The sequence below is a fragment of the Capricornis sumatraensis genome, chromosome 8 (assembly GCF_032405125.1).
Source record: "Capricornis sumatraensis isolate serow.1 chromosome 8, serow.2, whole genome shotgun sequence".
In the NCBI taxonomy this organism is placed as follows: domain Eukaryota; kingdom Metazoa; phylum Chordata; class Mammalia; order Artiodactyla; family Bovidae; genus Capricornis; species Capricornis sumatraensis.
In genome coordinates this window covers 21,841,701-21,869,479 of record NC_091076.1, presented here as the reverse complement: position 1 = coordinate 21,869,479, position 27,779 = coordinate 21,841,701, and the positions used below count along the sequence as shown (strand labels likewise).

The following is a 27,779-nucleotide window of genomic DNA, read 5'->3' as shown; positions in this document are numbered from 1 at the left end:
TTAGGTGGGGCACAGCACTGGAAGGAAAGGAGAGAGAGGGCACGTCAGAGCAAGCGTGGGGCCAGGCCTCCCGGCCCAGAGTGGCCCTGCCCTCTCGCCGGTGTCCTGAGCAGAGAGCCACCCGCCCCCTGAGAGCCAGGGAAGGACGGCAATCATGTGTCTTCCTTCCAGAAGCAGAATGACCCCCTGATGGGTGGTGGTTCAGTGTAGTGATGAAGTGGGTGTTCTCTGCTGCCCAACCGCCTTGGTTCAAATCCTGGGTCTGGTTGTTATTAACCACAACCTTCAGGAAATAACCTGTGTCTGTTTTTCTTCGTGTATACAGTAGCCTGTGCCTCTGCCCAGCCCACAGCGTTGCTCAAAGGCAAACAGAAAGAGCTCATAAGTGTTAACTAGTTTTATACATTCACTGACATTTCAGCTGATCGTGAGGGGTAAAGTCTAGCCCTTGGGCTCCCAGACTTACAGAACCCATTTCCACAAACCTCTGAGAAAAGGGATGCTCTTTTAAAACCTTTAAGAGCCAGAAGTTCTTCCTAATGTTGAGCCTAAATCCATCCTGCAGAAATTTAAGATTCATCTTTCTGATCCTTACAGAACAGTACAGCTCAGAGGTTCTAAACTGAGGTCCACAAGCCTTCAGAAACTGCACCCAAGGTTGTCTTGCGCCTGTGGAGCAAAATCTAACGAGAAAAAGAATCTGGACCATGAATGACTATCAGTGGAAAGTGTTACAGAGTCGATGTTTGTGTCCCCAACTCAAGAATTCATGGTGAAGCCCTAACCCTCAGCCTCTGAGAAAGAAGGGTTAAAATGAGGTCATGTGGGTGGGGTGCTGATCTGCTGGGACTAGTGTCCTTGTAAGAAGCAGCACAGAGGCTCTGGCACTCTCATCAGCAGAAGAAAGGCCATGCGAGGACACAGCAAGAAGGCAGGTGCTCGCAAGCTGAGAAGAGAGCCCTCCCCAGAAACCCAATTTACTGGCCCCTTAATCATGGACTTCTACTCTCCAGAACTGTGAGAAAATTAACTTCTGATGTTTAAGCCACCCAGTGGTATTCTGTTTTACCAGCTTGAGCACACTAATATAGATATTAACATCCCCCCAAAGAAAGAAAACCAGATGGTAGGTGTCTCTTAATGGACGTTTCCAACCACTGATAAACCAATGCTTTCCAAAAACTGTGGATGCTAGTGTACTGAGTCCTCTGGCCCTGCCCGGTCCGGTCTGGTGTGGATGTCTGAATGTGTTCAGCCCTCTGGCTCCACCAGACAACAGGAAATGCGAAAGGTGGAAGAACATATTAAACGAAACCATGAGGATGAAACTAACAAGTAAAAGCCGGAATAAGGAAATTCTATGGATCCAATCACTTGGTTTCTTTATGAAATAAAATTCAAAGAATGTGAGAGATGAAGGAAAGGGGAAACTGTATATATATATTAACAAAGATTTAGAAGACATCCTTGATGGTCCAGTGGCTAAGGCTCTGCACTCCCAACGCAGGGGCCCAGGTTCCATCCCTGGTCAGGGACCTAGATCCCACACGCAGGAACTAAAGATTCCACATTCTGCAACTATAACACAGTGCAGTCAAATAAATAAAATGAAGAGATTTAAGAGAAACATTATGAAATTGTAATGTATGGAACTTCTTTGGGTCCTAATTCAAAGAAATACACTGAAAAAATTTTACAGGGAAATCTGAACACTGGTTAAAGAGTCAAAGATACTTTGGGACGGGGGAGATGAGGGGCCAATGCACATGGCATGAGGGATCTTAGTTCCCCAACCAGAGATTGAACTCTTGCCCCCTGCAGTGGACGTGTGGAGTCTTAACCACTGAACCACCAGGGAAGTCCCTCTAAGATACTTTAAAATGTTTTATTTTTCTAGCTGTGATCATGATCTTGTGATTATGTTTTAGAAATGCATGCTGAAATAATTATGGATGAAAAAAGATATCATGGGTGGTATTTGCTTCAAAACAATATGGAGGGGAGAAGCTGGGTGTGGTTATAAATGAATCTAGATCAGCCAGGAGTTAATAATTTTTAAAGCCAAATGCTAAGCATGTGACGGTTCACTATCCAGGTGTCTCCAACCTCCAGGATCTAATGCCTGATGATCTGAGGTGGCGCTCATGTAATAATAATAGAGATAATGTGTGCAATAAATGTATGCACCTGAATCATCCCCAAGCCATCCCCTTCCCCTCCCCCTGGAAAAACTGTCTTCCACAAAACTGGTCCCTGGTGCCAAAAACGCTGGGTACTGCTGCACTACACCATTTGCTCTACTTTTACATATGTTAAATGAAAGATGAAACAAAAAATTATGATCCATAAGGAAAGATGAAACAAAAAATAGCTATAAAAGGATGTAGCTAATCATGTCCCTAGTTTGCTGCCTTTCAAGTAGTCGAGATTGTTAAAGGTATCCTGAGGCTTTGTTTTTGCCAACTAAACAGCCCAAGCTCCACAGAACTTTTAACAATAAGCCCTTTGTACTGGTTTGGCTGTCTCTTTGTGTGGAGTCGCTCTGGTGACTCGGGGGTGATGGAATGTCCTCCTCAGGCCTCCTAGCAACATCCAAAGGCAAGGGCCCGCTCACAGTTGTCCATGGAGCTCCCCGGCCCTTGCCTGGTCTGACCCAGTGGGGAGGCTCTGGGAGGCCCACAGTGTGGGCTCTGTGCCTCCAGCCGACAGAGAGTCCTGGGGAAGGGGAGCCTCGGAGATCACTTCTGCTCTTACCTTTTAAAATGTAGTCCGTCAGCAAAGTGGGAACCTTCTCATTATCCTCCTTCATGGCAAAGAGAACTGGAGGGAGGAGAGAGAGAAGAGTCAAGACGAATCAGGGCACACAGCTCACTTCTGGGCCAGACAGTCCACCAACCCAAAGATAGTGAGAGAGGAGTCAAGGAAATCAGACTCTTGCTGAGTGTTGAGCAAAGTCTAGAAGCCTCTGTCAAGAGCCAGCATTCACCTGCTGGTGAAGGAGAAGCCATCAAAAGGATCAGGGTAGCCCTACTGATGAGTTGACGTCCTCTTTCCTCTTTTCTCTCTTTTTTTTTAGTCTTTCCTTTCTGTATGCATGTGCTCATCTGTAATTTCCCCATCACCTATGAATTATGTGTCTTTAATGATCATAAAAATAAATTAAGCAATTTAAAAAAGGAATCAAGTTTCAGATGCAATCCAAATGTTAAGAATAACAGCTGTCACACTGCTGAAACTCTGATAAATCTGTTTTTAAAGATGTCCTACTCATACAGATATTATTAGAAAAGTTCTCATCTCCAGTTTATTAAGAGCAAATGAATGTAATTCAACAAATATCTTCTCCTTTATGCCCAGTACAGTGCTAGAATTTGTGGAAATGCACAAATGACCTTCAAGGAGCTTACAGACTTTTTGTTGAAAAGGGATATAAAGTACATATGAAGCAAACAATAGGAAAGTGATTAAAACTTAAGGGTTTTCATAGAACAGATGTTTCTGTTATTAAACTAAGAAGTACCTTCTCATATTCATTATTCATGATGCAGAAGTCAGCTCTGTAAAAAAATCCTTCAAAAAATATTAATATCTGGACCTTGTTTATACTATCCAAAAACAAGAGAAGGGATGGGAGTATCCAACAAGAGATTTCATCATCAATAGATGCCTTAAGCAAACTCTGGTGTATGCTATTTATGCCATCTCAAACAGCTTCATAAAAAAAGATAGATGAGTATGTATACTAGACATACTTATCAATGAAGAAAGGAGGTTGTGGAACTTAATGTATTAATTTTAAAAGAGTAAATAATAAATGTTAATATTCATAGAAAACAGTCTGGAAGAATGTGCATGAAACTAAAAAGCAGTTACCTCTGAGTATGAGGCCCGAGGTGATGTTCTCTTTGGCATCATATTGCTGTAAGGTCCAGATTTTTTCCATGAACATGTATTACTCTTTTTTTCCACTGGATACAATAATCTTTGCATTCAATTTCATTTTTTAAACTTTTTTATTTTATATTAGAGTATAGCCAGTTATCAATGTAATGTGATAGTTTCAGATGGACAGGGAAGGGACTCAGCCGTATCTATACATGTATCCATTCTCCCCCAAACCCCCCTCCCATCCAGGCTGCCACAAAACACTGAGCAGAGTTCCTTGGGCTGTACAGTAGGTCCTTGTTAGTTATCCATTTTAAACATAGCAGTGTGTACACGTATTGCTTTTCGCAAGTGAAGAAAACACGGAAGATCAACTGGCCCTGATGACTGAGGTCAGGAGGCACCCTAACAATGGAGAGACTCCCCAGTCCATTCCCAGGTCCTGTTCTCCATTGATTACCTTAACAAGCTGCAAATCAGGGTCATGGAAAGCGAAAGTTGCTCAGTCGTGTTGGACTCTTTGTGACCCCATGGACTGTAGCCTGCCAGGCTCCTCTGTCCACGGAATTTTCTAGGCCAGAATACTGGAGTGGGTAGCTGCTCTCTTTTCCAGGGGATCTTTCCAGCCCAGGGATTGAACCCAGGGTTCCCGCACTGAAGGCGGATTCTCTACCATCTGAGCCACCAGGGAAGCCCACTTGACTCCAAAACTCAGGAAGGGGTAAGAAACAGAGGCTGACGCTGGCATGAGTCCCTGGCCAGGTCCAGAAAAGACTGGACCTCAGGCCATTCAGGCAATGGTTTGTTTTCTTTCTTCTCTATTTTTAGACATGGATTCATTTCAACATTACAGGCTGAAAATACGTTGCAGCTGGGCATACGAAGACTAAAATAAATGCTGCCCACCAAGAAGATAGCAATAAAAATACAATAATTGCACTGAGCCCAGCCAACATGTGACTAAGGTGGTCTCCAAAATCCAAAATTTACAAGAATTGTCCAGTCCCCAGGGCCAGTCTTGGGCCTATGTTCTTGACTCAGGAGTTGGGAAAAGAGGAATTACTGTTCACAAACCCATACACGGATGTGCCAAAAAAGAGAGCTCTCAGAACATACAGGAAAGTTGGTACTCAGGGAAGTTGGCAGTTTTTTTTAAAGGAATAAAATATTGGAATGTGGTATGTCTATACGACAGAAGAGAGAGCCATAAAAAGAATGTTAACCAAATGTTAACTGATGTGACTAAAATCATGATATGAAATTTAATAGCCTGTGTAATCCCAACTATATGGGAAAGACATAAAATACTATGCCTGAAAAACACCATATAGTAACCGCAGTGAAGGGAGGAAGAAGCTGTTTATTTTCCTTTATTCACATTTCTGTTTCCAAAGTATTCTAAATGATGGATATACTCTAGCCCTAATTTTTTAAATGAACTTCAAAAGTGTACACAAACCACTGTTTCTTGATTAAATTGATAGGATTTCACACTAAATTCCTGAGTGGGTATCTGTAATAAATTTATAGCTCTTTATTTTTTAAAAAACAGCATGACAAAGTGCTCTACATATATCAACCTTCATAATTTGTCCAAATTATTTTCTAAATGCTTGCTGCTTGTGAAAACACAAACACCTATAAATGTCAGCTTGTTTCTATCTGCTCCCATTAAAAAAAAATCTTAGTGCATATTTATGCAAATAAAAGAGCTTCAGATGAGTTAAGAGGAAGCTGATGCACTTTGAATTTAAACTTCCAGGTTCTCAAGGACATGGTGTCTATTGATGGAGGCAAGTTTTCCATTTATCAGAAACTTCTTCTTTCATTCTCCAAAATGATAAAAATGAACTCTTTGGACACCTTAAGCAATGGGCCCAGGAGGTATCTATCTTCTTCAGCCAAATAGATGAAGACCCCCTTCCTCCCCTTAGGCATCAAATAGCCCTACAGTGGCCCATTCCCTCTGAGGCAGCGCAGCAAGGGTGCGCACGCTGTTAGTGTGCTGCTCAATGCAGAGCATCATTGCCAGGGTGATGGATGGCCTTGTGATTTACCGAGCCCTTCCTCACATCTCAGCCTAGGATTTTTCTCTTCCTGAAAAATCAAGCTGACACTGATGGCTAACACCCTGTGCCCCCAGCCCTTTGGGGGCTGTAGTGTCTGATGGATATCAAGAGACTTTGCCTAAAACAGCTCTTGATCACAGGCTGTTTTCCCCAACCGCTCTGAATGCTTGCTAATATTACTTGACAATACAGTCAGGGCCTGGGAGGAAAACCAGAATCTATTCTCTCGCATCAGTCTTACCCCACCCAAGAAACCTTGCTTCTCATTAAATACAGTCAGTCCCTTAGAAGGAGCTCCCTGCTTTGGGAACACAAGGCAATCTCAAACTGCAGGCAAGGCGGAGAGCGCACGGCCTTGAGACCTGTGGGTGAACCACAGAAAGCTCCCCTGCTCAACCTCCTCCTTCAGCTTGTTTTTTCTGGCAAGTCTCTCCCCTTCCAGGAACCAGGAAAAGACAAAGCAGCTCCTCGTATCACTGAAGAGCTCTTTAATTCTGCCCCATGGAGGGGACATGATGCAATGGTGTGGAGCACATTTTGATCCATTGAAACTGCACTGCTATATTTAAAATAGATAACCAAGGTCCTATTGTATAGCACAGGGAACTCTGCTCAATATTCTGTAGCAACCTAATTGGGAAAAGAATTTGAAAAAGAACAGATGCATGTATATGAATAACTGAATCACTCTGTTGTATATCTGAAATTAACACAATATTGTTAGTCACAATATATTGGAATATATTGTATTCCAATATAAAATAAAAAGTTAAAAGTGGGGGTGGGAGGGAAACTCAGGAAGGAGGGGCTATATATATATAGATATAGACACATATATAGTTATGAGTTATTCACATTGTTGCACGGTAGAAACCAATACATTTTAAAGCAATTATCCTCCAGTTAAAAATAATAATAATAGTAACAAAAATAAAAGAGAAATTGCCCTGGGGAAACCTCAGGCCCGAGACACCAAGGGTATAACTCACAGGGCAAGAGGGACAGAAACGAGCAGTTGATCTGGCTGAGAATGGGAGGAACTCACTGTTAGTCAGCATCTGGAGGTCTTCCACTGATGGGGGGGAGGCCTTCTTCTCGTAAGGGATGACTGTGTTCAGGTACTAGGAGACAAACAGGGCGTGCTGCACGTGAGACAGAAGCCCCATTTCCAGGGCCAAGATATGGGTTGACAGCTTGCGTGGGAACTGGGTTTTTCTCTTAAAAAACACACGCTCCATCAAATTTGATGTTCTCAACAACACACGTAACAATGTGCGCACCATGGTTTCAGGATTTCCCCCCATCTTTGGAAAATGTCTCTTTTAAAGGAAGACTTTATCGTAATTAAGATTTATACGATTCTCACAAAACAGTAGGATACAAATTCTCTCTGAGTTCCCATAGACTATGAACCGGGAGACACTGGAACATATCTAGGGACATGAAGCAGAGTACAAAAATGCCGTAGTCTAAAGGTATTGAAATCAACAGAGTCTATTCTATCTTCACGGAATTTTGTTAGAAATCAATATCAAAAGATATTTGAAAATAACCCCCATATTTTGGTTCATAGTGCTTTTCAGGTCTACCATATCCTTCTACTTTTCTGTCTACTTATTCTATTAACTTTTGAGAGTTTGATGTTGAAACTCCAAGTAAAAATCTCAATTTATCTACTTAAAAAATAATTATAATATATAGTGGAACTATATGTAACTTTGTTCTGTATTTTCCAGGTCTCCTGTAAATATGTTACCATACTTTCGTAATTTAAAAAAATGAGAAAGAAAGTAAAATTCCTTCCCACCAAAAGTAAGATTTGATCCTATTAGCCAGGAAAAGGGTCCCTCCACTCCAGCTAATAAAGTCTTCTGACACTAGAAACTTTTTGATTATTTAGGAATACTGGTGAGCTTTTGGTCCTTCGGGCTAAAAGCAGAGAACATTCTGTGGGTGTATATTTCCTTCTCCTCTGCAGGGCAACTAGAGAATGTATGCTTTCTCTTTTGTCAAAATGACCAGCGAGAAAACCTCAACTCCGCCCAGGGTCTGGGATGTTGGGTTTGCTCCCTCTGGTGGAGATGAGGTGCTCCTACAACAAAATCATCTTAGTGTCCAGTGGGCTATCCAAAAACACTGGCCAGAGGGACCTGGAAGGTTCTGAGGGAGCCTGACATCATGACTGAGAAAAGCTCTAAACCACGAGGCTTGTGTTTTAGACGTGGCCTTGCCACTAGCAGTGTGGCCTGGGGGAAAATTGCCTAATCTCTCTGGGCCTTCGTTCTACCTCTGTGAACTCAGGGGACCAAGTTACATGCTCATAAAATCTCTTCCCGGTAGAGCTCCACAAGACGGTGAAGGACAGGGAAGACTGGTATGCTGCAGTGCATGGGGTCGCAAAGAGTGAGACACGACTGAGCGACTGAACAACAACGAAAATCTCTTCCCAGTCTGTAGCTCCAGAATTCTAATACCTAGGATTCAGTCACAAATAGGCCTAAAACATACAGTTTTTGTGCACGCTCTCAAAGGTGTCTTTGGACACACCGACTCTCTGTTAGACTACGCACTTCCTGAGGGCAGGACCAGGACTCACTCATCTATGTACTGCCTGGGGGCCTAGCAACAGAGCTCAGCACATGGCAGGCACCAGATAGCCAAAAATGCAAACCATTTCTCAGGGAAGTAATTGATTAAGTGAAGGCAAACTGGAGACCCTGCAGTGTGGGTTACAGTCAGCAAGGCAGCTGAAGAGGCAGTCTTGGTGGGACTGGCTCCGCTAGGAGCCCAGTGTGCTTGCTAAGTTGCTTCAGTTGTGTCTGACTCTGTGCAACCCTATAGACTTTAGTCCACCAGGCTCCTTTGTCCATGGGATTTCCCAAGCAAGAATACTGGAGTAGGTTGCCATGTTCTCCTCCAGGGGATCTTCCCAACACAGGGATCAAACCTACATCTTTTGATTTCTTGTGACTCCTGCATTGCAGGAAGATTTTTTACCGCTGAGCCACCAGGGAAGCCCAGTGTGGTAAAGCTAATTAAGCCTTGGACGGCATCTTTCATGAAGCGGGTTCTCCTTTAACTCATTTTGTTCTGAAAGCAACTGAACTCACAGGTCTACAAGGAGTGTTGAGTTTTCACCATGGCCTCTAATACAAAAGTTCAAAAAACCATTTGCCTTTAAAAAGACACATTCTGCTTCTCCTTCGAATAGAAGAAATTGTTAGGACATCCTCCCACCCCACCCCCCAATCTTCCCCCATGCTGGGATAATTCTAGTGTGTCCCCATCCCCCACTCTGTTGAGGAGACCCAGTAGCAAGAGTCTGGGAAGGGAACTGGGAGCAGAGAGACAGGCCGTACCTGCTTATCACTTCCCGAGGGGCCGAAAGTCTGGCGGATGCCACTCTGCAGGATGTTGGAGATGCCTTCCATGCTGAAGCGCTGGGGGAAGAGGAGCAAGACTCAGAAGGGCAAGTCTTCCCTAAGCTACCCAGACCTGTCAGTTTCTACACCATCCCAGATCAGGGCCCCGGGGTTTTATAACTAGAAAGTAAAGATCAGGGCTATGAGACAGGCCAAAATTTCAGCCTGTGCTTTGCAAGAAGAAATAGCAGCATCTCAGAGTCTCTTATCTGAGTAAGTCCCTCGGGTGATAAGACCCAGCCCCCCCACCTCCCCAGGCACTCCTGGGTTTCCTCATTTCAGCCTCTGTTATGTAAACAGAAAAATAAAGCAGCACAGGAAAACTTGGACAGATGACCGTGAAAATGTCTCAGGGAAGAAAACAAAATGCCCAGTCATTGAGAAGGATGGATGTGAAGCACTCGTCCTCATCTAGGAAGCTTTTTCCAAAATGCACATGCCCGAAGCCCCATTCAGTAGCTCTCGGAGAGAACTCAGAAATAGGTATTTTGAGAAATCTCTTTAGATGATTCTGCTGAGCCTCCCTGATTGAGAATCACTGGTTGGAAGAATCCGGTCACTATGACAAGGTGTCATAATTTTCAATCCTGAAACACCCTAATGACCTCCTAAAGAGAACTACAAACTGCTGGTACCAGGGCACAACTCCACTCAGTCTTAAATACCTTCACCCCACTTCCTAGAGTCTTGCCTATTAAAGCACATAGCTGTACTCATTTCTCTTCTAGAGTTACAGCCTGTCTCCTTCAATTAGACCAGGTGTCCTCTGGGGGCGCAGAGGAGATGGGTAGGCTCTTCCTCTCATGGCCCCACTGTCTGCCAGGGGTTCCTGCCCAGTCATGGCTCAGGACAGGTCTGTCTGGGGCCACAGCTGGTCTGGTCCCGGGACCCGCAACGGGAACCCCAGAAGCTGGACACCCCTGGTCCTCGTGCCGGGCCGTCCTCTCACCTTGAGCGGCATCTGGCTTCCCTTGTCTATCCGGCTGCTCTGCAGGCTCAGCCCTTTCTCTTTCCGCCTCTTCTTCATCAGCTCTCGCTGCTCCTTCTGCTTGTTCTGCACCTCAATGAGCACCGTGATGAAGGAGTTCTTCACTTCCTTCTCGAACTCCAGCTCGTCCCGGCGGGCCAGCTGCTGCACCAGCTCCTCCGAGAAGTCTCGGATGGCGCCTTCTACTTGGTCCAGGAGCTCCATCAGCTCAGACCCAGACATGTGCCTCAGGCCTGCAGGGGAAGACCGTCCTGCAGGGTCACTGCCTCCAGCCCACGGGAGAGGCTCCCGGGGCCCAGAAGGACCTGCACGATTCAGGCGCATGCCAGAAGGCAGGACCAGTTACGGACTGTGAAAGAAAACATCATCTCGGGAAAACAAAGGGGAGAGAAAAACCAACCCCCGGGGAGACCTGTGGACTCTGTCCACAAAAATGCAGGTGGACAGACACGTGGTGTTTGATCGCCTGATCAGTCTCCCTAGGTTTCCTCTGTCTCTATAATATTCCTCAGGCTTCCTAGATGGTGCCAGCGGTAAAGAACCCACCTGCCAATGCAGGAGAAACAAGAGAGGCTGGTTTGACCCTTGGGTGAGGAAGATCCCCTGGAGGAGGAAACGGCAACCCACTCTGGTATTCTTGCCTGGAAAATGCCATGGATAGAGGAGTCTACAGAAGCTACTGTCTATGGGGCCGTCAAAAGTCAGACACGACTGAGCAACTGAGTACATATAATATTTCTCACGTGAAATGGGTCAAGAATTGGGAGAGAGGGACATAAAGAAGATTTCGACATCTCTGTCAAAGAGCAATAGGGAGGTGGTGTCTATTCCCAAGACCTGATCAAGAGAGAGCCAACAGCAAAACGGGCAGTGATCTGAGGCCTCTACACCAACTGTCCTGTGTCACAGCGTACGTGTCCAGAAATACGTGAGACATGCAAAGACAGGCAACACGCATGGAAAAATGAAGCCTGGCCTGCTGGCACCGAGTCTTCTGCTACTGTTAGAGAAAAGAAAAGGGAACCTGGGAGAACAGAACACGATCACTTTATTTTAAATTCTTATCCCCTCAGACTTCTTCATTTAAAGTAGATTCGGGAGCATCTTTTCGAATGCGCTCCTTTCTAACGGCCTTTTTGTTTCTTCTACATCAGAATCTATTCTCCTCTCTCTCTGCGTTCCCGGCTCTGCCCGGGGTATTTGCTGACTTACTTCAACCTTCTCCTTCAATTCACTCTTTGGAGCTGTCCTCCTCCTTCTGGTTTTGCCATTTCACTCTGCGTTTCAGCTGTTTCTCCCAGTCTTTCACTGAGAGTTCTGTGTATGGGACCTTTGTGTGGCGGAGAATGGCCTGATTGGAGCCGCTGTGAATGCAGTGCTGGGGCCAAATCCACAGCTCCCAGCAGATTCTTTCTGCTAACATCACCCTGCTTCCACTCTGGAGCCACAGTCTTACTTACAGCACTCAGTCCCTCAGGTCATGCCTCTGTTTCCGCCACTATTCTAATCAAGAGTTTGGACTTTTATACCCTGACCATCCCGCCTTCCCTCTCTGTCGTTTGGTAAGCCCCGCTAGCCCCATGCAAATCCACTCCCAGGGGACGTGGCCCTTCTGGCAGCACGGTTACCATTATCCCTACAGACTGATAAGTTTATACCCGTTTTTGCCACTGGTATTACATCTTTTAATTTCACGCTCCATCTGCCCCTTTGTTTGCAGGATCATAATTACTACAAACCTGTGTCAGAGAGTTAATACGATATGCAGATTAAGAGTGTGGACTCTGCAGCTAACCTGCCTGCCTTCAAACTTTGGCTCCACCCCCTTATGACTTGAAGGTGCTGTAGGAGCAAATATGCATTAAAAGTAAGAGGCTTGTGGCTTCCTTGGTGGTTCAGCAGTTAAAACTCCATGCCTCCATTGTTGGGGGTGTGATTCGATCCCTGGTTGGGGAACTAAGATCTCACGTGCCACATGATGGGGGAAAAAAAAAGAGGCTCAATTCTCCCTGTTGAAAAAAAAGGGAAGAGACTTCCCCTCTCCCTTCCTTCCCTTTTCTTCCAGAATCTCTTTCTCTGTCCTTTTCAAATGTGTGTCATTCATTTTCATGGCTAAATACACCTCCTGCCAGTCTCAGGACTCAGGAATGTTTTCTCAAAGATCTGGGAGCCTCTGCTTTGAAAAGTCACCACCAAGAAACAAAACAGGGGCCTCACTCATCACCTGACTCCAAATTGCAAAACTTCCTCAATGTAATGGGTTGTGTCCAATTGCCTGTAGGTAAAGGTGAGGTTTCTTTCTGGTTTTGCAAGCCCTTTAGTGGATGACTGTGATAAGGAGATCAAACCGGTCAATTTTAGAGGAAATTAGTCCTGAATATTCATTGGAAGGACTGATGCTGAAGCTGAAGCTCCAATACTTTGGCCACCTGATGCGAAGAACTGACTCACTAGAAAAGACCCTGATACTGGGAAAGACTGAATGCAGGAAGAGAAAGGGATGACAGAGGATGAGATGGTTGGATGGCATCACCAAATCAGTGGACATGAGTCTGAGCAAGCTCCAGGAGTTGGTGATGGACAGGAAAGCCTGGCAGACTGCAGTTCATATCGCAAAGAGCTGGACACAACTGAGTGACTGAACTGAACTGATTGAACTGTGATATGCACCATATTCTGGCTTCATGCTTATTCGATAATAAAGTTGTTTCCTTTCTCCCTTACTGTGAAAAGGTTTCTCGGGTGGGGAGGAGATATTATTTTTAAATCACATTTCCCCGACAATTGCCCCAAACAAGTCACTTACTCGTCCAGAAACTCAGTTAGTTCAGTCCTAATGGGGTTGCTACAGGCATGAAATGAGATTATGCGTACAAAGTTTTACAACAGGCTTTGGCACTCCAAAGCTCTCTAAATATACGCCCTATTATTGTCATCACTGTTTGTAGATGGTCTTCATTGACTTTATGGTAGCATCATGTGGGGGTTTTGGGTGGTGCTTTGTGCAGCATGTGGGACCTTAGTACTCCAACCAGGAATTGAACCCATACCCCCTGTCTTGGAAGGGCAGAGTCTTAACCACTGGACTGCCAGGGGAGCCCACCAGGGAAGCATCATTTGGAATAGTGAGTTCAGATTTCCTCTACTTGTTCTTTGGTTCATTTTACCATTTTAATTTTGCTCGATTGCCTCCTCCCCACCCTCTGTGATGCGAACTTCTCTACTGATACACAGTAAGAACAGTGATGTCAACTCCCTAGATCCCGAGGCTCTATTAGTGGCATGGGAAGCACATGCCCTACCCAGCAGAGCTGAGTTCATCCTTCCCGAGTCCACCCTCAGGACCCTCACCTTCATAGGACCAGTTGTTGTTGAAGGTCTGGGTCAAGGCCTGCATCTCCTGCAGGAGAACTGAGTCCGCCTGGGAGGAGGTTTCTCCCCCATCCTCCTCTTCCAGGACCTCCTCTTCCTCTTCAGGGTCGGGGGAATTCTGCATCATTTCTTCAATCTCTTCAATCACCTGAAGAGGGTACACAAGAGAGCACTCACTCTTCTCTGCTGCAGGAATATCTCATCATGAAGGATGGTCAATGAAAGATATGCCTAATTTGCTGTCTTTGTAAAATTCCTAAAGCAATATTGTTACTTAATAAATATTGAATAATAATAAAAATAGATCTGACCGAAGGCTTGCAAACATTCTCCCTTTAACGCAAAGCCCTCTTTAACGTCAAACCTCTTCCAAGAACACCATTTAGATGAGTGCTTTATTGGAAATAAACTGCTCTTTCAGGAAACAAAGCAGAGACGCCTGGAAGGGAACATTTACTTCAATTTGCTGGGCACTTTCTTCCTGAGTGGGAGAATATTTCATCCACCCAAATCGAACACAAAATCCAGTCCATTCATTGTGATGACGCTTATGACCAGAAACGGCCATGCTCCTAGGACAGCTCAAACTCATGTACTGCTTTTCACATAGAGGAAAAAAGCTCTACCTCCAGAATTCACCAGGACAAGAACTAAAGCTGGCCAACAAGTGCAAATCAAGACAAATAATAATAGAATAAGTAGGGTCTAGGCAGCAGAAAATAGGTAAGAAACTCAACTATAATCTAGACTATTGTAGGGGACTGGTTCTAGAAGATGAGAGTAAAATTAGATAACTGCCAAAAGGGAAAAGGGTGAACTACTGAAAAATGCATAGGACTTTGGACACTAATTGTTCACACATGAAGAAAAGGGAATGAGCAAAGACTACTTCTTTGGAAGGAGCCACTGATGAGTCTGGTCAGAACAGAGCATCTGTATGTTTGTTCTTGAGGCTGTGATGGGCTCTGGCTCCAAGGCCACTGGTCATTGAAGTGGGTTCCTTTATGTTAGGCTGGACCAAAGATAAAGGCGCTTAGAGTTCCCTCCTTTGGCATAATTTCCATTTTATTCCAAAGCTTCCCCATCTCCACTCACAAATGTAGGGGATACTTAAGCCATTCATGGAATACAAGCAAATGACATGATCCCTCTTTGGAATTTTATGGCTGAGTTCCTCTTTCCCTAGAAGTCATTATCGTTGAACTTGGATCACTGAACTGCATTTCCTCCCGAAATTCACAAGAATAAATGCTAGTGCCTCTTCTTTTCAATCCAGTTCCCTTTAATCTCTTGATTCTTATCTGTTTATATCCCACCCTTTACCACAGATATGAAAGAGTTCCTTTTACTGAAAAGCACTTTCTGGCACCAAAGGCTCCTGGTAGAGCTTTTTCAGAATCGCTCTGTGAAAATGCTTGAAAGGTGCCTGCTCAAAGCAAGTGCCCATAAATAGTTGTTGACTGAAAGGTTGAAAGAGGAATCCAGAGACCCAGGAGTATTCTCCATAAGTAACAAATTACTAAAATCAAAATGTCAGTAAGTCAATAAAATGTGAAGCATATCTTTTTTTTTTAACCAAATGAGTGTTTCTAAGACTCTTTTGGGAAGGTTCAACATTTTCAATGTTTTATGAAATACGAGAAAATATCCATCACTTGAAAGCCTCAACTGTCATTTCTATTCTCATGAGAACAAGGATTTGGGACCTTGTTTAAGTGTCTTGACACCAAGTACAATGAGTTGGAATAAAAAGGCTTAGCAGGAAATGAAGGCAGTAAACACGGGCCCCTCTCCGGCTGTTACCAAACACAGACCCCACCTGACGCACATGTCAGGAATTACATTCCCATTTACTGCAGGTGGGTAAAGTGAGTCTTAAAGAGACATGCAATCCCTTATCAAACACATTCTCAGTTATGACAGAGCCACCATAAGACCATACATTTTTTCTGTCACCTTAAAGGCATGTGGCAAGTGAGTACTCAAACTTTTTCTCTATCAAAAGAACTAAAAGTCCCGAGAACCAAGACATATTCATACCTGATCTGCTGTGAGTAGAGGCTCCTCATTGATTCCAGAATCATGTTCACTCTTCTCATTGAACTCTTCCTCTTCTTTCTCATGGATCTGAAAGGGGGAAAGAGGGGGGATGGAATTCTGATTGACCATCAGCAGAACTAGGATTCTCTCCAGTCTCTAGAACAGATGGCACTGACAGAGACCACCCCAGCCATCCACTGTGTAAAGAGGGAATCTGAGAGGTGTGTAGAGTTTCATTCAATTCCAAGAATACTCTGTCCATACAGCATACATCACTGGGTCCAACATGGTCAGGAAAAGACAGTAAGGCATGTGTAGCCAGCACCATTCTCACCCAAGAGGAGAAGCATAGTTGTTTAACCCATAGACAGGTCACCTTCAGGTGAACAAGGAACCTTCTCAAGGTGAATAATAATGGCAACCAACTCCTGCAGCAAAGGCACATTTGTTTATCTAAGGAGTTTCAACTGGGACTCTGTTTCCAGATTTTACTTTAGAGGGCGCTTTAGTGGTAAAGATCCCGCCTGCCAATGAGGAAACATGGATTTGATCTCTGGGTTGGGAAGAGTCCCTGGAGGAAGGCATGGCAATCCACTCCAGTGTTCTTGCCTGGAGAATCCCATGGACAGAGGAGCCTGGTGGGTTACAGTCCATAGCGTCACACAGCGTCAGATACAACTGAAGCCACTTAGCATGCAGATATTATACAGGGTGAGTTGTTCCAGCCCAAATAGTCATGCTTTTAAAATCTAACAAAAAGTCATCGTGTTGTTGGAATCTAGGCACAGTGTCATAGCTGATGAGGGATGTGTCAGAGCTCCACAGGACATGCCATGGAACCACCTGACCACACAAACCAAAGAACAAACTCCAACAGCAACAGCAAATACTGAAATATTTGCACTGTCTCCAAAATTCCATCCCAAGCAAGACTGAAAGTCGACAACCATCGAGGTTCTAGATATTGAAGCCCAGCAAGGTATTCACAACGTGTTTGACTTGACTACCTGTGTCCCAAGAGGCCACAGCCTGGCACTGATGGTCAAATCCTGCACAAAATAAGCACAAAGCTGGGAAAGACTGCAGGCAGGAGGAGAAGGGGGGAGACAGAGGATGAGATGATTGGATGGCATCACCAGCTTGATGGACATTAGTTTGAGCAAACTCCAGGAGATAGTGAAGGACCGGGAAGCCTGGAGTGCTACAGTCCGTGGAGTCGCAAGGAGTAGGACCTGACTGAGTGACTGAACAATAAGCCACTAAACAAACTAACAAGCTGTCTGTGTCCAGGAGTCTCATTTGAAAGTCATCTCCAGCCTGGCAAGAAGTGCCTCCAGGAAATCTTTCTGCAGACACCTCTCATCCAGGAATCAATTTCACTTGTACACCAACAGCTGGCATGCTGGTCTGTCTGACTACTGGGGATTACACATTTCCTGTTCTAATTAGCACCCCCAGGAAACATTCCGGTTCCAGTCCAAGCAGTCATGTCAGAGGGAATCCATCCTCAGAAACATCTCCCCATTTCCTTAAACTCTACCTTGGCAGGCACCCCCAACAATGTATCACCTTCTATCTACTTTTGCTTAAAAGGAGGACTACGTCATAAAAAAACAAAAACAAAAAACTCAAATACATCTCAAAGGCCATCTGCTCTCAACCTGGGGAAGGGGTAGGACAGCGAGGTAATGGGATTATTTGAGGGGCTTTTGTGCCAGATGGTGACATCTATTTCTGCTGTCGAACCCATATGCTCCTCTCTCTGCCAAGTCCACCACCTATGGTACATGCCTGCTTCCCACAGCTCCCAGCTGTGCAGAAGGAAACTCCTGTAGCCACGGCTTCTTCACAACTACTCTCTCATGGTAGAAATTTCTTTAGGGCTAGGAAGTCCTGTGGTAGGAGTTAGGCTCCTGCTCAGAAAGTTTTATTTTCTTGTTTGAATTATTTTTTATAATAATATATAAGCATCTGACAGCCAGTGTTAGTCAGTTTCTAAGCAGAATTTTTGTCCTAGTAAGTCTATTTTTTAAATGGAATAGTTACATTTTCTGAGATACGGCCAATTTTAGCAAGTTTACCTCACTGACTGTTAATACTGCATCTTTCAACTACCCCAGCCCCCTGCCCAAGGTCCTCCCCCTGGGCTCCTGGTGAAGGCGGGGAGAGAATTTTTAGGCATTGACCCTTCCTGCCATTCAGACATTATGGAAGCATGGAAGCTGGGCAGCAGCATGGATGACTCCTAATTAGAGCCTTCTCTTTTCTCTCTGATGCACAGCGTAATAGTCTGATTTGTCAGGCGTGGGCAAAACAAGATTTGAAATGAATTGTAAGCTTGTGAGGGCTTCCTTGATGACTCAGATAGTAAAAGAATCCATCTGCAATGCAGGAAACCCAGATTTGATCCCTGGGTCGGGAAGATCTCCTGGAGGAGAAGACAGCAACCCACTCTAGTATTCTTGCCTGGATAATCCCATGGACAGAGGAGCCTAGCGGGCTACAGTCCACGGGGTCACAAAGAGTCAGATATGTGTGAAAGCTACTGTGAGTTCCTGGTAACATGGGAGCTATACCCAACTCATACGTCCTCAGATCCCATGAAATTTCTGCAGCTTGTTTTATGTCCCTGGATATGTTCCAGTGTCTCCTAGTTTACACTGTATGGGAACTTGAATAGAATTTGTATCCTTATTGTGTGAAAATTGAATAAATCTTACTTATGTTGAATTGGTTCACAGTGTTTTTCAAGTCTACTGTATTCTATTTCTCTTATATTCATTCTATTAATTTTTGAGAGTTTGATATTGAAATTCCAATTAAAAATCTTAATTTATTTGCTTAAAAAATAATTTAAGATATAGTGGGACTATATGTAACTTTGTTCTGTATTTTTCAATTTTCCTGTAAACTTTCATATGATACAATATGATATGATAATATGAAAGTGTTATCATATTTTCATAATTTAAAATATATTTTTAAATTAATAAAAGAGGTATAGTGAGGTATAACTAAAAATCCAATGGTAGAAATAAAATGGAAGACCAGAAAGTATCCAATTAACCCAAAAGAAGGCAGAGAAGGTGAAACAGAGGAATACCAACAATAAAAGAAAAACCCAGGTGGAACAAATAGAAATGCAAGATGGTATGCCTAAACACAAACTATTAACATTAAAAGTTAATGAATTAAACACTATGCAAATGAACTAAACACAATAAACTAAAAAGCACAGATCCTCATGGTCAGATAAATATAAAAGAGCCAACTACATATAATCTATAAAAGATATATTTTTAAAGACACAGATAGGTGAGAAGTAAAAGGATTGAAAAATGTTTACCTAACAGCAAAAGAAAGCTTTTGTGGTTAAATTCATATCAGACAAAGTAGATTTCAAAACAAGGAGTATTACCAGAGATGAAGGATATTTCAGGGCTTCCCTAGTGGCTCAGGAGTAAAGAATCTACCTGCCAACGCAGGAGACACAGGAAGGTTTGATCCTTGGTCCAGGAGGACCCCACATGCCGCAGAGCAACTGAGTCCATGCACCACAACTCCTGATCCTGCACTCTAGAGCCCATGCCCCGAAACAAGAGAAGCCACGGCAGTGAGAAGCCCACGTGCCACAGGCAGAGAATAGCTCCTGCTGTCTGCAGCTAACGAAGAGCCTGCATAGCAACGAAGACCCAGCACAGCCAAAAATAGGTAGATAAATAAAATTAAAAGGCATATCATAATGATAAAAGGGTCAATCAGGAATACATAGCAATAATAAAAGTGTGGGTAATTACTAACAGATCTTCAAACTATGTACACCAAAAACTAACAGAACTAAAGAAAGAAACAGACAAATCCATGATTTAATATTAACAATTGGTGATTTTAACACTTCTTTCTTGATAACTGATAAGACAAAGAGACAAAAAGGTCAGGATACAGAAGAATCCAACAGTACTATAAACCACCTTAATCTAGTTGACCTGTACAAAACATCACAACCAACAACTGCAAAATAAGCATTCTTCTCAATGGCACATAGAACATTCACAAACATACAACATATGCTTGGTCATAAATCAGTTTCAATATATTTTAAAAGATTTATTTCTACAGATTTTGTTCTCTGACTAAATTAAATTAGAAATCAATGACAAAATGATATCTATAAACATTTTTCTAAGTAACCCATGGGCCAAGGAAGAAAGCACAAGAGAAAAATGGAAAATATTCTGAACTGAATGATAATGAAAACATACCATATTAAAACTGTGGATTCAGTTGAGGCAATGCTTAAAACTTCCCTGTTTTAAGATGCTGTGTTATGACTATGGTCTGAATGAATGTGTGTTTCAACACGTATGTTGAAATCCTAGCCCCCAGTGTGATGGCATTAGGAAGTAGGGCCTTGGGGAGGTGCTCAGGAGGGTGGGACCCTCATGAATGGGTCTGTATTCCTATAAAAGAGGCTCCCAGAGCTCCCTTGCACCATGTGTCCTGTGAGGACACAGAGAAGCTGGCAGTCTTCAAGCTGGAAGAGGCCCTTTACCAGAACCAGCCATCTGGCGCCCTGATTGTGGATATCCAGCCTCCCTAACTGTGAGAAGTAAATTTCTATGGTTTATAAGCCATCCAGTCCATGCTACTTTGTAGCCCAAATGGAACAAAATCATTTTTTCTAAGTTTGAAATAGGATCTAAGCTCCCACCTTTGTTGCTGCTTTCAGTCAGTAAGTCGTGTCCGACTCTTTGTGACCCCATGGACTGTAGTCCGCCAGGCTCCTCTGCTCATGGAATTTCCCAGGCAAGAACACTAGAGTGGGTTGCCATTTCCTTCTCAAGGTTTTTTCCTGACTTAGGAATCAAACCCGAGTCTCTTGCATTGGCAGGCAGATTCTTTACTGCTGAACCACCAAGGAAGCCACCAGCTCCCATCTTAGAAGCTTAAAGAAACAAACGGTGAAGTAAAACCCTAGTTTAAGTACAAAGAAGGGTACAATAAAGTTATGGAAGAAATAAACAAACTGGAAAATGAAAAAGCAAAAAAGGAAAAAAAGAAAACCAGAAGTGGTTCTCTGGAAAAATCAATAAAAGTGATAAACCCATAAATAAACTGATGCAGTGGGGGTGAGGGGAAGGGACAGAAGGAGAGAGAAAACACAAATCAACAATATCAGTAATAAAAAAGGGAACATCACTCTAGCTTTTATTAACATTGAAAGAATAAGAGAATATCAGAAACAACTGTGGTCAGTACATTCAGTGACTTAGATTAAATGAATAAATTCCTTGAAAAACACAATTTACCAAAATTAAAGAAAATCAGCAAGAAATGGAAAATCTGAATAGCCTTATATCTATTGAAGAAATTAAATCGGTAATCAAAAACTTTCACAGAGAAGGATGGTTTCACTGGTGTAGTCAATCAAACATTTAAGGAAGAAATAATTCCAGGATAACAGAAACTTTTTCAGAAAATAGAAGAAAAATTTCTAACTCATTTTATGACATTACAAGAGAAGAACACTAAAAGAGTCCTATGAACACAGATGCAAAAATCCTTAAAATGCTAACAAGGGACTCGTCTGGTGGCACAGTGGATAAGAGTCTGCGTGCTAGTGCAGGCAACACAGGTTTGATCCCTGGTCCAGGAGAATCCCACACACCACGGAGCAACTACGTCCATGGACTGCAGCTACGGAGCCTGAGCACCTACAGCCTGCGCTTCACAACAGGAGAGGCCACCGCAATAAGAAGCCTGCACACCAAGGCAAAGGGTAGCCCCTGCTCTTCACAGCTAGAGAAAGCCCACACACGCAGCACTGAAGACCCGGTGCAGTAATTCATCACATTACATAAAAAATTGATCTATACACATACATCGTTCGATAGATTTAACACAATCACAGCTGAACTTCTGGCAAGTTTGTTTGTACAAATTTATCAGATGATTCCAAAATTTATATGGAAATGCAAAGGACCTAAAATAGTCAAAGCAACTTTGAAAAAACAGAACAAAGTGGAAAGACATATGCTTTCTATCAAGACATTACCATAAAGCTACAGTAACAAAGACAGTAGAGTATTGGCATTCAGATAGATGCACAATAGAGAATTCAGAAATAGGTCGGCACATTTAGGTCAATTGATTTTCAACAAAGATGCCAAGACAATTAAATATGAAAAAGATAATATTTCCAATGAACTGTATTGAAACAATTAGATAGCCATACCCATGCACAAAAAATGAACCCTGACCTAGCCTAACACCATACACAGAAACTAACTTGAAATGGATCATAAATCATATAAAAGCTAAAACTACACAACTTCTAGGCGATAAGAAAAAATCTTAGTGATGTTGGCCTTGGCAATTTCTTAAATACTACATGAGAAGCACAAGCTGTTTTTTAAAACTGAATAAATTGGATTTTGCCTCATTTAAAAGAACATTTTCTCTTCAAAAGATAATGTTAAGAAAGTTTTAACTTTCTTAGACAAGAAAAATAAATCCATAGACAAGAAAAAAATATTCACAAAACATACAGCAAACAAAGGATCTATATCTAGAAAGTATGTTTTAAATTAATTAAACAAAGAGACCATTAGGCTAAGGTGACTTCAATGTTTCAGGAGGTTCCTAAGCGAAGCAAAACCAAACCTCCAGTGCCTCAAAGTTAAGAATCAAACCAAAGGACAATCACTCACAAACAGCCAATCAGATTTTCCCAAATAAAACAACCACTCAAACTAGAGCCAATCAACTTATTTCCTTCCTTTGCTTCCACCTCTTCTCTGTAAAAGTCCTTCCTCTAACTTCTGTGGGCGGAGTACTCTTAAGCACTTTGGATTTGGCACTGTCAGATTTTAACAGATTTTTGCTCAAATAAACTGTCAAAAATTTAATATGCTTCATTTTATCTTTTAACATGAGGAACTCGAACATCTCCATAATAACACAAACAGCCCACTAAGAAAAAGGGCAAAAGATTTAAATAGGCACTTCACCAAAGAGGATACACATGAAAAGATGCTCAACATCATATATTATCAGGGAAATGCAAATTAAAATAAAAATAAGATGCTGCTATATACCCACTCAAATGACTAAAATCAAAAAGGCTGTGTATGCCAAGGGTTGGTGGGGTAATTTGAGTTCTAAACTGGAACACAGTTTGGCAGTTCCTTAAAAAGTGAAACATTCACTTACAATATGACCCAACCATTTCACTCATAGGTTTTTATCCAAGAAAAACAGAGACATATGTCCACAAAAAGACTTACACCAGAATGTTCATAATAGCTTTATTTGCAATATTCAAATGCTGGAAACAACCCAAATGTCCATTAACAGGTGAATGAATAAGAAAATTATGGTATATCCATATAATGGAATACTACTCAGCAACAGAAAGGAATGAATGTAGATACATGCAATAAAATGAATGAATATCTAGATAATTATACTGAATTTTAAAAGAAGACAAAAAGAGTGCATGCTTCACGATTCTATTTATACAAAATCCTAAAAAATGCCAACTAATCTACAGTGACAGAATCAGGTTGCCTGAAGATAGGGGGTAAAAGGAAAAGTGATGGACATGGAGACATGCTTGCTATCTTGCTTAATATCTTGTGGTGATGGTCTCACAGACATAAACGTAAGTCAAAACCTAGCAAACCGCACAGTTTAACATGTGCTGTTCATTGCATGCCAATTATTCTTCAGTAAAGCTGCGAGTTTAATCTCAAGAGTGCAAGGTTGATTTAACATTTGAAAATCAATTCATGTAATTCATCACATTGACATAATACAGGAGAAAACCATATAATCATCTCAATAGAGGCAGAAAACAGAAACAATTTGTCTTCAGAGAAATAACAAGAAAGCATCCCACAATTTAAAGTCATGAACTTCCAGGTTGAAAGGGCCCACGGAGTATAAAGCAGAATGGATGAAAAAAATACAGCTCACTCTAAGGCACATTACTGTAAAAGAAATGAGAAAGGAAAAAGAGAATATCCTCAAAGCTTCTAAAGAGAACCAAAAGAGAGTCACGTATAAAAGACAAAGAATCAGAATGGATTTGGGGTTTCTCAGTAGTAACTGAAAGCTGAAAGATACGAGAATGGTACTATGCAGTTCTAAGTAAATATTCCTTTGCAACCTAAAATAACTCTATCAAGTCAAATTCTCAATCACATGTATGACAGGAAAATAAAAACACTCTCATCTGTTCTAACAAATACATTCCTTCCACCCTTTCTTAAGAATAGAATGAATTTATTTTCACCAGAACAAGAGAACACACCCAGAAAGATAAAAATATGGCAATCAGAACAGGAGAGAGAAGCAAGAAGAATTCCCAAGACAAAAGCTGTACATTAGATCTAGAATACAACCATATTAGTTTATCGAAGAAAGATAGAGGGTACTAGTTTGCTTTTATTAAATTAATTTTAAAAATTAAAATACTATCTGATTTTTAAAAATACATATGAGATTTAGAGTTCACTCAGAATTTGGAGTTGAACTAATGATAAATGTACAGGAAACTAAGCAAATGAAAACCAAGGCAATTTTTCACTCCGAGTTAAGGGAGGAAGTATTTTAAAAAAAAAACTCCATGATTCAGCAACAAAGGGTATTTACTCAATTATACTCATATTTATATATCCTCCTCCCCTGTCTCGCTCAGTCCTGTCTGACTCTTGCTGACTCCAAGGACTATAGCCCACCAGGTCCCTCTGTCCATGGGATTCTCCAGGCAAGAATGCTGGAGTGGGTAGCCATTCCCTTTTTCAGGGCATCTTCCTGACCCAGGGATCAAGCCCAGGACTCTCGCATTAGACACAGATTCTTTACCCATTGAACCACCAGGAAGCCCAGTATCTATACATAAGATTGATTTAATGATAAATTGGTGACAAGAGGGAAGGCCAAATGGGAGTATTTGAGGTGATGCAAAAGAATTGAATCTTCTCATCCATAATAGATAACAAACAAAATTGCTTTTTTAAATAATCAAAGAAATAGCAATATAAAAGTGTTATTTAGGAAACTGTAGATGCCTGACCAAAAAAATAACTAAAAACAGTAGATGTGACTGCTTCTGTGGAACAGGGAAAGGTTACGTCAGGGGCTGCTGTATGTATTTTTTGTTGTCTCCTACTTCCCTGGTGGCTCAGACGGTAAAGCGTCTGTCTATAATGTGGGAGACCCAGGTTTGATCCCTGGGTCGGGAAGATCCCCTGGGGAAGGAAATGGCAATCCACTCCAGTACTATTGCCTGGAAAATCCCATGGACAGAGGAGCCTGGTAGGCTACAGTCCATGGGGTCACAGAGAGTCGGACACGACTGAGCGACTTCACTTCACTATTATTTTAAAAGCATGATTTGACTTTTAAAATTACGTACATGTGTTACTTTAATTTTATAAAAGCAAAAATGACTCTTTTTGCACTCATAACCCTACAGCTTCTATTTCATTAAATTGGTTATAGTCACAAGGACAAGCATGAACAGGTTTGAAAGCAAATATAACTGATCCTTGGCAATGAACTAAGCAGAAGTAGAGACAAGAGGACTTGCCAGAGAGAGGCCAACCAGCCATGGGGACACTGCATGCCAAGGGTGTCTGGTTACCATGTTTTACAGAAGCAATACAGAGCATTGGTAACATAGCAAGTCATTTAAACTGAGGTCAGTCAAAAGAGCTTCTACTGTAATGAATACAGATAATAAAGGAGGCTGAAATGAAACAGCTTTAATCCATCCATTATTGCTACCCTGTCCTTTTCCATGGGCTAGATAGAGAAAATTCTATGAGGAGATCATCTTTCCCAGGGTCATTCAGTTTCCCCTGAAATATTAACCCTCTTAAGGGAAATCTGCAAGTGAGGATAAATTAGAGTCCTTTCGAAGGGGAGGTTATCTTATATATATTTTTTGGCTAAATCCACAAAGTGAGTTAGAAAGGTGACAAAGGAGATAATAAAGCAAAATTTGCCTTTTGTACCACGACAGGCCTGATTTCATTTCAGTAATGAGATTTACTCTATTACTGCTTATCTTCTCCTTTGCATTTTCGGTAAAGACTCAACACTATCCAAATAAGCACTGCAAGAGAAAAAAAAAGCAGTCAAGAGTTCAAAACAGGACCTGAGACATCCTATATCCATGCTAAGTAGGGTTGTAGCAAATCTCTGAGATTCAAAGCCTATTTTGCCCAGTAAACAAAGCCTCAAGGTTCTGGGTATTTTGAATACCTAACTGTTAGAAGAGTTAGAAAGGCTATGTAGAGCCACCTTTCAACAAATCAACTGATTGCTGATCTCTCTGCTGTGCTATTTTGGGCAATGGTCTACAGAAATATCACCTGGTAAGGGGAATCTGGTTCTTGCCCTTCCCTGGACTCAATCCTGGAGCACCTAGAAAGATCAGATCCACCTCTCTCCCTCTTTTGCTGAGCCCACAGAATCGTGACAGCATTCTTGATAGGGAATTGTCAGATCTGCTTTGCAGCGAAAACTAGAAAACTAAGCAGAGTAGAACGGGGCTTTGAGCAAGGACAGAGCCATTATATGATTTAATAATATTTTTCTGCACGTATATTCAGCTAGGAGGGGCATTTTGGAACTCCTGAAACCTATGCAAATCAACTCAAAACAAGTATTCCCTTTTCTGCTTTTTTCAGAAGCCGGTAGGCTACCTTCTTCTTTGGTGTCAGTAACCACAGACCATGACTCAGGCCCAGTCATATGCATGCCTGGTTGGTTGAGTTTCATAAAGAATTCCTCCTAGAGGCTGGGAGGGAGGCCCAAGAGGGAAGGGATACATATACATATAGTTGATTCATTCTGCTGTACAGCAGAAACTAACACAACATTGTAAAGCGATTATATGCCAACAAAAAATATACGGAAAAAAAAAAAAGAATTGCTCTCTATTGCATGACGACCTCTTTATTACCTGGGCCCCAACTGTGGCCATTAGCCAGGCCCTGAGCTTGTCACAAGCCTGTCAATACTGCTTTTTTTAACTTTTTATTTTATATAGGAGTATAGTCGATTAACAATGTTGTGACAGTTTCAGGCGGACAGCAGAGGAATTCAGCCATGCGTGTTGTCAATACTGCTTTTTTGATGGACTGAACTGCTCATTTTAGATGGAAAACCCTGATTGTTTTTTTTAACCATCATTGTTTGAACACAAAAGAAGCCTGTGATAGTCACCCTCCTGTCTTACTTCAGATCACCTAATTCTGCACATTGTAGGGCAAAGATGAGCAACAGAAGTGACCTGCATTTACACTATTTTACAATCATTCCATTCACCTCATATACCCTGGATGTCCTCCTTCATCTTACTTTTCACTTCCTCCACAATCCCTGCCTTCCCAGCAATGATGCTGAGCTTCGTTACATAATGGGGAAGACTGCTGAGTTACTGGATGCTTTTTTTTTTTTTTTTAATTTTTTTAAACTGGAATCCACAGCTCCTCAAGCCCTGTTAAGTTAGGGGCCCCAGAGGTACCTCGGTGTCAGAGTTGTTGCCATTTAGAGCCTCCATGTTTGGGTCCCTCCAGTCTTCTGAGAGTGAAGGGATGTAATTGTCTGTCAGAGCATCCCAAACCCTGTAAACAAAGAGAAGCTCTCATTAGTGCACATCTGTGGCCTGGCCCCGCCTGGAGGAAGGAAGAGCTAGGCCGGGGGAGGAGAGAGGCTTCTGTGCGTGCCAGGCTGAGATCATCTGCCTTCCAGCATGGAGGAGTGAAGCAGCTTAAAAACTGAATTTCAGGCACTACCAGGAGAGAAGGAGCCAAGAGAATGGACCCTAGCCAGGAACTTCAGGGCCAAAAAAAAAAAAAAAAGAGGAATTTCTCACCATTGCGATACTAGTGGTAGCGTCTACAATTAAAACACCACTGGCAATAAAGAAACGACTCCAGAACTAAATCTGCCCCTCGACCAAATGACTCCTGTCCCATGAATCTAAGA

At 42.3% G+C, this 27,779-nt stretch overlaps 1 protein-coding gene across 1 annotated transcript; it reads right to left on the bottom strand.

The window, feature by feature from the left end:
• Positions 1 to 27,351, bottom strand: LOC138083468 (fasciculation and elongation protein zeta-1). Its single transcript, XM_068977340.1, has 8 exons — positions 27,316 to 27,351; positions 15,777 to 15,863; positions 13,710 to 13,884; positions 10,326 to 10,597; positions 9,314 to 9,394; positions 7,000 to 7,075; positions 2,755 to 2,820; positions 1 to 17 (listed from the first exon to the last, which is right to left on the bottom strand). The coding sequence occupies exons 1-8, from the start codon at positions 27,349 to 27,351 to the stop codon at positions 1 to 3; spliced, it is 810 nt and encodes a 269-aa protein (XP_068833441.1).
• Positions 27,352 to 27,779: the final 428 nt, after the last annotated feature.

Coding starts and splice junctions, on each gene's coding strand:
- LOC138083468 (XM_068977340.1), bottom strand. CDS start 27,351: ATGGAGGCTCTAAATGGCAACAACTCTGACACCGAG. Junction 10,598..13,709: donor CTGGTCCTATGAAGGTGAGG/GTCCTGAGGGTG, acceptor CTTCCCCTGCAG/GCCTGAGGCACATGTCTGGG. Junction 9,395..10,325: donor GAAGCCAGATGCCGCTCAAG/GTGAGAGGACGG, acceptor CTCTTCCCCCAG/CGCTTCAGCATGGAAGGCAT.